General features: G+C 49.3%; 1 protein-coding gene across 2 annotated transcripts in view; it reads right to left on the bottom strand.

Moving 5' to 3' along the window:
• PSMF1 (proteasome inhibitor subunit 1) overlaps positions 1 to 8,083 on the bottom strand; it is a 48,706-nt gene extending 40,623 nt beyond the window's left edge. The window contains exons 1-3 of one of the 2 annotated variants that reach the window (XM_033185962.1): positions 7,955 to 8,083; positions 6,015 to 6,131; positions 3,858 to 4,007 (exon numbers count right to left, since the gene is read on the bottom strand). In XM_033185962.1, the coding sequence (XP_033041853.1) occupies positions 3,858 to 3,986 (129 nt within the window). In that variant the 5' untranslated portion in view covers positions 3,987 to 4,007; positions 6,015 to 6,131; positions 7,955 to 8,083. Of the gene's footprint in view, positions 1 to 3,857; positions 4,275 to 6,014; positions 6,132 to 7,954 lie in introns of those variants that run through there. The other variant, XM_033185963.1, reaches the window with a different exon arrangement.
• Positions 8,084 to 8,388: the final 305 nt, after the last annotated feature.

Below are 8,388 nucleotides of genomic sequence, written 5' to 3' on the forward strand. Positions count from 1 at the left end.
ACTGATGTTTCCCAGTAAACAGAGCACAGACCCTGGGGATATCAGGCCAAACACGGCATGCAACTGCCCTGTAAACCCTGACATCAAATATCAAGAGTTCCAGAAAGCCACAGTTGGAAAGTAGCCTAAGTACACAGTCACATGGTTTAACTTCCTCTGATGAAAAATCAAAGGCCTGAGGCTGAGTGCAGTGGCTCATGCCTGTAATCCCACCCCTTTGGGAGGCAGAGGCAGGTAGATCACTTGAAGTCAGGAGTTCGAGACCAGCCTGGCCAACATGGTGAAACCCCGTCTCTATTAAAAATACAAAATAAAATTAGCCAGGCATGGTGGCGGGGACCTATAATCCCAGCTACTGGGGAGGCTGAGACAGGAGAATTGCTTAAACTCAGGAGGCAGAGGTTGCAGTGAGCCAAGATCGCACCACTGCCCTCTAGCCTGAGTGAGAGTGAGATTCCATCTTGAAAAAAAAAAAGAAAGAAAATTCTAAGGCCTGAGAGGGTCAGAGAGCTGACCAAGGTCTCAGCAAGTCAGCTGTAGGGTTGTACTTGGAATTCAGAGCTCCTGATTGCCCAGGCTATGGCTAGAGGTTTTCCCCAGCCAGGTCCGTAAGACTGGCCCTAAAAGAATAAAGATAACTGTTTTCCTAGGCAAAATCCTGGTACTGGAAGCGTTCTTTAATGGCCATGAGTTTGACCCAATGCCTCTGAGCTAAAATGCACCCAAAGTAACTTAAACAGATCATTTTGGGCATTTTCTCTCTTTCACCACAATCCTTACATTCCCCACAACAGAAAACAAAATTATCTAACTTATGTTGATGACCACCTAAGTCATCCCTTACCTATCCCCTTGCCACCTAAACCACTTGACAAAGCTGTAAAGTTCTTGCAAGGAGTAGTTCTGACATCAAGGAAGAAATCCAAATTCTAACATTGGATTTTTCTTGAAGCCAGTGGCTGCACTGGTCTTCTAATCAAGTTTTACGTACACAATTCCCCTGTAACAGAGGAGGCAAAACCTAAGAGAAAGCAGACAATCTAGCTTTCCATTTAACTGTCAACTTGTATAGTCAAGCATACACTCTTGGACCTTCCTCTCGTTATCACTCCCAGAAGGGTGGAAACAGGAGATGGCAGGAGAGGCAACACAAATATCCTCTGAGCTTGGAAAATACAATCAAGTCAGCTGAGTTGGCTGGCCCCAGGCTGAAAAATTAAACCTCCTTTTAAATAAACTAACAGGAAAGATGCCTCTCCAGCTTCCACTCTGAATGAAAGTAGACTCAGCAGAAGTGACAGGAGGACAAGTGTAACCTGAGCCCCACTGGCAATCAAGGAGAAAAGGCAGACCGAAGCAAAAATACACCACGCTCTAGTTTGCAATCCAAACACCCATTCCTTCAAGGGCATGCAAGATTCAGGAAGAAAGGTGGCAATGCCTTACAAAAACCCCATTCCCCAGGCTCCTGGGCCTCCCCAAAGATTTCTGAAACCAGCATCTTTCTCTGGCCTGCAGAAGCTCAAAAAATAGCACCATGAACAGAGAAAAATCAGATGGACCTTGGGGAATTGGTCAAGGACCTTTTTTTTGAAAACAACAATAACAACAGTAACAGAAAAAAACAGTATTAAAATGAGATTGTATTCTTTCTGTACATTTCATCTGAAAATTTTGCAGCCTTGAGTGTATGGAAAGGTGATAATGCCAGCTAAAAGAAGGTATCGACTTATGTGAACTGATGTTCCCAAACTGTCAAACTGATTTAACAGGATGAGTGAGAGTAAGAATGGTGGGAGCAGATTCACAGTGATTGATATTTATTTGTGGAATGGCAAGAAGAGAAGGCCATCAGGCACGCCCTCTAGAACAAGTTCCCGAGCAGAGGTGGACAGGGTTCTGACAGTGTGGCAGAGTAGAAGTAGCTAGCTAGGGGTATATAAGGGGAATGAGGTCCATGAGAAGGGACAGTGCAGAGCACAGCTGTTCCATCTGAAGGACAAGGGAGCTGAGGGCCAATGGAGGAGCTCCCAGGTCAAAATCAAACTTTACTCCTCTTCTCAGCCCCACTGTCCCCTGCACCATCCCAGATACCAGTTTCTTTGAAGAATCTAGGAAAAGTTGAAATAAAATGACTGGGGCAAGTGAAGAGCTGCTCAAGATTAAAAAGCTGGAGTAGGGCAAGTGGGGAGACAAGATTTCTGTTAGGGGGACTATGCACTGAAAGACGGGCCTGACACGGAAATGCGGGGGCGCTGTCTCTACCTGGTACTAAGGTCTGAAATGCTGAAAGGTATTTGGAAGGTATGTGGAATGAAGAGCAGCGCAAAGAGAAAGGACAGGGACAGACGTGTTTGGGAAGGTGAAATGGTTCCTGCTTCCAGGTATGTGCGTGTGAAAGGCTGGCTGTTCTTTTCCATCCTCATCTCCAGTCATAGAGCCCATTTGAGAGATGAAGTACGTGTGAGTTTGGAGGTGGGAATGGGGAGCCTGAGTGTGTACCTGGGGTCCCAGTGAGATAACTGAGGTCTGGGGTCGGGGGGCAGGGGAAAGAGCCAAAATCCCTGACAGTTCTTGGACTCTGATTCCTGCTGAAGGATGTAAAGTGTGAGAGGGGTATCGTGGTCTTGGTCTTTAGTTCTAAGAGACAGAGAGGAACAGGGACAGCAGTGAGGGGTAGGGGAAAGGGGATACTTGCCTAAGTGCTCAGAATGTACAAAACAAGTTTGAAGACAGGTCCCTAAAGCTATGTCAGGAGAGGAGAATTAAGACTCTATTTGAGAAGCTAAAAAAAATGATTAGAGGAGTTCAGCACTGAAGCAGTCAAAAAGGAGAGGAAGGGTGAAATCTCACTGCAAGATGCAACAGGTGGGGTGGTCGGTTTCCCATAGCTGGTCTTGGTTCTGAGAGTGAGAGAACAGTGACAGTGAGGGGCAGGCATGGAGGCAGGCCCAGTTGTCCCAGGAAGCAGATGTCTAGGATGATGTGGACGTGGGGGATGAGGGTCACAGGGAAGAGACAGGAAAGACAGAAGAATGCTAGAGCAAAGAATAAGTGAGGTGGGTTGGGCCCAGCGGTCCTGGAACTCTGTGGGGATGACAACAACGTCCCTAGCTGTAAGAGGTGGAGCCTGGGGATGGGAGTGGAGGGGGCTGGCCCTATGGGGACAGCTATGAGGAGAAAATCTTATATGACTCTCACATCAGACTGTATGTGTATACGATTCTGGGGGGGGGGGTACTGTTTCCTAGAGCTTGAGCTGGGGATGGCAGTAGCGAGTGGACTACGCTGGGCCCTTGAGTAAAGCCTGAAAGGCATGTGAACTCTCTGGGCCCACGCTAAGGGGTGAAAAAAGGGCCCTGGCCTGGGGCTGAGTAGGTCAAAGCTCACTCCCGTACCTGTGCTTGGATCCAGATGTTTGGTGGAGGCTCTAGTGTGGTATAAGGGCAGAACTGAGTCAGTCCCCTCACCCCAAGGCTGGGTGGGAAGGAATTCAGAGAAGATTAGGTGGGTGAGGAGTGCTCTGGGGAGCTAAACTCCTGTCTGGATTCTTTTCCATTCTATGGAATACTAGGTCCACACAGTCCTGGCCTGAGAGGCTGCCAGGCTGTGTTGAAGCGAGTTTCTGCCCTTGAGTTTACAAATCATGTTGTGCCAGCTGTGCTGTGAGGGACTCTGGGCTGGGTTGGAGCAGGTGAGCAACCTCCGACCCGCGGGTTTTTACCAACGCTGTCATGTGCCCCAGGCCCTGCATTGGGAAAGGCGGGGAAATCGGGCGCTCTGGACCAGCCCTCCGGTCCTCTAAGTTTGGACAGAAGACAGTTCCCTCCTCCACCCTGGCCGGCTGCGTGGCGTACCTGGTCACCGACACCCAAGCCGTAGTAGCCGTGTGTCACCATTTCCCAATGCAAGAAGCAGACGAGCGCGTCCTGCGTGCAGGTGATGGCCGGCGCTGCCGATGCGAACAGTACCTCCAGGCCTGCCATGAGCGCCAGCGACTACGGCGTCTGGAGGAGAGAAGGGGGAGGGGGTAGTGCAGTGAGCCAGCTCCGCGGCCGGGATAGCTATAACTCCGCTTCACTCCTGCGCTAGCTCTGGCCGAGTCTACACCTGAGACCAAGATGGAGACGCCCAGGGGCGGGGCGGGGCTGGGCAGCCGGAAGTAGCCCCAGGAGCGGGCGCAACTGCGTGAGGCGCGCCGGGCTGGCAACGCGAGCGCAGAACTAAAAGGTTCCGCCAGGGACCGCGCGGGGCGTGGCCCCTCAAAGCCGGAACCTGGGTCTTCGCCGCCGCGGACAGGATCGCTTCACGCAGGCACAGCGCCCTCCAAGAGGCCGCCTTGCTGAGAGCCAGACTTCACATGCACAAAATGGGTTATGCTAGGCCGGGGAAGGGGCCGGGAAATGTGGCTAAAATACATTCTTAATAATCGTTAATACGTACGCAGTGCTTACTACCGGCCACATTATTCTAAATGCTTTACTTGTATTCATTTATTTAATCTTCACAACCCAACTCTATGCAGTTGATATTAACGATTAATGTGCCTCATTGCACAGATGAGGAAACTGAGGCACAGAGGGCTAATTTGACCAAGATGACAACAGCCAGCCAGTGAATGGCTAAGATGGTTACAGGAACCTAGCAGTCTGGCTTCTAAGATAACATTTATTAAGTGTTTATTGTGTGCTACATCCTGTACTAAAACCTTTACATCACCTTCTCAACAACTCTATGATGTACCATTATTATCCCCATTTTGCAGATGACAAAACGGCTGAGAGTTGAAACCATTTCTCCAAGAAGACACAACTGCTGCCCGCAGAGCTGAAGCTCCTGACCCACTACCAAATTTCAATCATTTATTTGCCTACCCCCTTTATTATTTTTACCACCCATTACGTCAGCAAGTTTCATGAAATCCACTTATTGTTTTTACCCGAATAAATTTAGTTTCCCCATCCCAGTCACCAACCCGGTTCAAGCTCCTGTCATCTTTCACTTGGATGCCTGGCATCAGCCTCGGAACTGCCCCATTCCATTCCTGTCTCTCTCAAGTCTGTTCTGCACTTCGCAACCAGAGAGATTCTGTTAGAAAACAGGTCAGATCGGCCGGGTGTGGCGGCTCACGCCTGTAATCCCATCACTTTGGGAGGCCGAGGCAGGTGGATCACTTGAAGTCAGGAGTTTGAGACCAGCCTGGCCAACGTGGTGAAAACCTGTCTCTACTAAAAATAGAAAAATTAGCTGGGCGTGGTGGCGCACGCCAGTCAAGTCCTCTCCGTGGTCTGCAGGAACCTGCATGTGGTCTGCCACCTCCTGCCCCAGCCCTGCCAGTCCTGTACCTCTCTGATTCAATCTCCTTCAACTGTCCTCTCATCCCCTTTATACCTGCAATGACCCTGGCTCCCCTTCTTCTCTCACAGCTACATCTGGTCCAACAGCAAAGCTAGTTGACTCCACTCTCAAAATATATTATGAATCTGACCACTTCCCATCACCTTCACTGCTTCCACCCTGGTCTGATTCTCCAGCATCTCACACTTAGACTATTGCAGTAGCTTCCCAACCACTTTCCCTCTTTCATGTGTTCTGTTTAGGCCTTTGCATTCCTCTTCCTGGAATGCTCTTTTCCCAAATATCTACATGTCTTGCTTCTTCATTTCTAGTGGCTCCGTCCCTCACTCCTACCATCCTCAATAGAGGGCTTCCCAGACCATTCCATCCAAATAACCTTCTCCAGTCTTTAACCCCTCTCCTGTTTGGTTTTTTTTTTTTTTTTCCAACAAAGCACTAATCATAACCTGAAACTATATTAGGTATTTATTTCTTTGCTTATTTAATGACTGTCTTTCCACTAGACTGTGACAAAGGAACAGGGAGCATGTCTACTTTGTGCACATATGTACCTGAATGCCTTCTGGGATCAATCTACACTTATTGAAAGAAAGAATGAATACTGAATGAAGGAATGAATTCTTGGCCTAGCCCCAACCCAATCAGGCCACTCTTACCTCTTTATAGTTCACCAGTCACCTGGTCCTGTGCCTCTCCAAATTTTGTGTTCCTAGAGTTTCCTTGAGACACCCAGATTCTTGAACTCCTTCCGCAGAGATTCTGGATGAGAAGGTCTGAAGAAGAGTGCATGTATGTTGACCACATTCTGGATGACACTAAAGCTGATGGCTGTGGAACTCCTCTCTGAGATGTACTGCCCATGGCATAAAGCTATTTGCCCTTTCTACTGAGAAGTTCTGCACTTTTGGGCTTCCCTGCTTTTGCTTGTTCTGTCCCTTCTGTTGTAATACCCTTATCCAGTTATGGAAAAGTTCTACAGATTCATTCCATCAATAAACTTTGATAGGCTGCGCTGCCATGAACCGTAGTGCAGGGTGTCCACTTAAGGTGCCTACTTAGTGGCAGCCCGTTCCTAAATGCCTAGTGTGGGCCAGACACAGATGAACAGGTTCCTGTCCCTATAGGGCTCACTGTCTAGTGTTTAAAAAAAAAAGCACTGGCCAGGCGCAGTGGCTCACGCCTGTAATCCCAGCACTTTGGGAGGCTGAGGTGGGCAGATCACGAGGTCAGGAGTTCAAGACCAGCTTGGCCAAAATGGTGGAACGCTGTCTCTACTAAAAATACAAAAATTAGCCAGGCGTGGTAGCAGGCACCTGTAATCCCAGCTACTTGGGAGGCTGAGGCAGGAGAATAGCTTGAACCCAGGAGGTGGAGGTTGCAGTGAGCTGAGATCAAGCCACTGCACTCTAGCTGGGTGACAAAGCGAGACTGTCTCCAAAAAAAAAAAAAAAAAAAAAAAAAAAAAAAGGTGGATTAAGGAGCAAAAGGTGTTCCAGTAAAAGGAAACAGTATGTGCAAAGGCATGGTGGAATGCAGCTAGCTCTGTGTGATTAGAAGGTCAGTGTTGCCTCCTGAGTGAGATTTCCCTCATCTCTTTGCCCATGATTAATTGCTCTTTCCTCAGTGTGCTTGGCGTCAGTGGGGTACCAAGGGGTGGGCATGGGACAGTGAGAGCTATCAGCCTTAGTCAGGTGGAGAATTTTATCATTGAAGTTGATGTAAATTGCTGGTTCATGATGATAGCAAAAAGTGGACTGACTTTTGGTCTGTTTTATTACTACTTTTAAGTTTTTTACGGCAAATGTACCCACTCCTTGTCTGCACCAGGGCAGGCAGCTCTGTCATCCCCACCCCTTGGTTCAACACTGCTTTGCATACAGTTGGTTGTAGCTGGCATCTTACAGAACACTGGCCCCGTCTTCTACACCATCATCCCTGTCTTAACAAGTATTCTCTCAGAAGCCCATGGTGAGACAGGGATTTGAGTGGTTTATCTGGGAGCTGATTCCAGGAAATAGCAGTGGGGGCAGTGGAGTAGGGAAGTGAGACAGGAAGGAAAGGCAGCCAGCAGAGGGAGTGTGATGAAGCCAGTTACCTTTACGGGCAACTGGACTGCACGCCTACCCGGGAACTCTGGGAGGCAGTATGGGGCATGTCTCAGAGCTCTTCCATTTGAGGGCATCTGCCACAGGCTGAGAGCTGCTTCTGGGGTCCTGGAAGGCCCTCAGGCAGAGAGTCACATAATTTAGAGAAAGCAGTCTGCATGTAGAGGTGACTGCTGAAGGGTGACGAGGGTGTTGTAGTGCGGTCTGCTATGTCCTCCCACACCCCTGACCAGGGGTGAGCCATGCCTTGGAAAGTCTGTAACCCAGCAGCCAGCATGGAATAGGCACTGGTGTCAGTGTATTGAAAGAATGAGGTAAACTCTATCTCCTGAACCAGGCTATGAATCCCCTGAAGGCCAGGACTATGTTCCACCTGTCCTGAACCCCAGGTTCCTCCAGGGATGGGAGCAAATGGGAGGACCTCCTGGGGCTGGTGTGTGTGTGCGCGTGTGTGTTGCCCCTGATTCATCCAGCACTTTCTGTGGACTTACCTACATCAGCAAGAGTCCCATTCTGCCCTTGTAAGTGCTGTGAGTGGCTGAGAAGGGAAGCAGGTGGCGGGTGCCTCCCTGTCTGGGCCCCCACTACCAAGAGCCCATGCCAGAGATGAGGGCCCAGGATGATAGAAAGAACTTGGCCGGTGGCTGCAGCCACCAGTTCCTGGTTGCCAAGTGACAGCAATGTGGGTATTCCAAGCTCCCTGCCTCCCTGGAAACCATGAAGAACTGAACCAAGGGGCGGTGCCTAGATGGGCACTGAGGCGAAATCATTCACTACTGTAATTCTTCCTCGGCCTAGCATTAACCCAACCATATCACCTCCTCCAGGAAGCCCTCCATGATTGATATTGTTCTTTGCTTCTACCAAGTATCCGATATCCAAGACTTCCCAACTTCCCATTCCCCTTGTCAGTGGGGTACCCAGC

Source organism: Trachypithecus francoisi, unplaced genomic scaffold, assembly GCF_009764315.1.
Source record: "Trachypithecus francoisi isolate TF-2019V2 unplaced genomic scaffold, Tfra_2.0 Lachesis_group21, whole genome shotgun sequence".
Classification (NCBI taxonomy): domain Eukaryota; kingdom Metazoa; phylum Chordata; class Mammalia; order Primates; family Cercopithecidae; genus Trachypithecus; species Trachypithecus francoisi.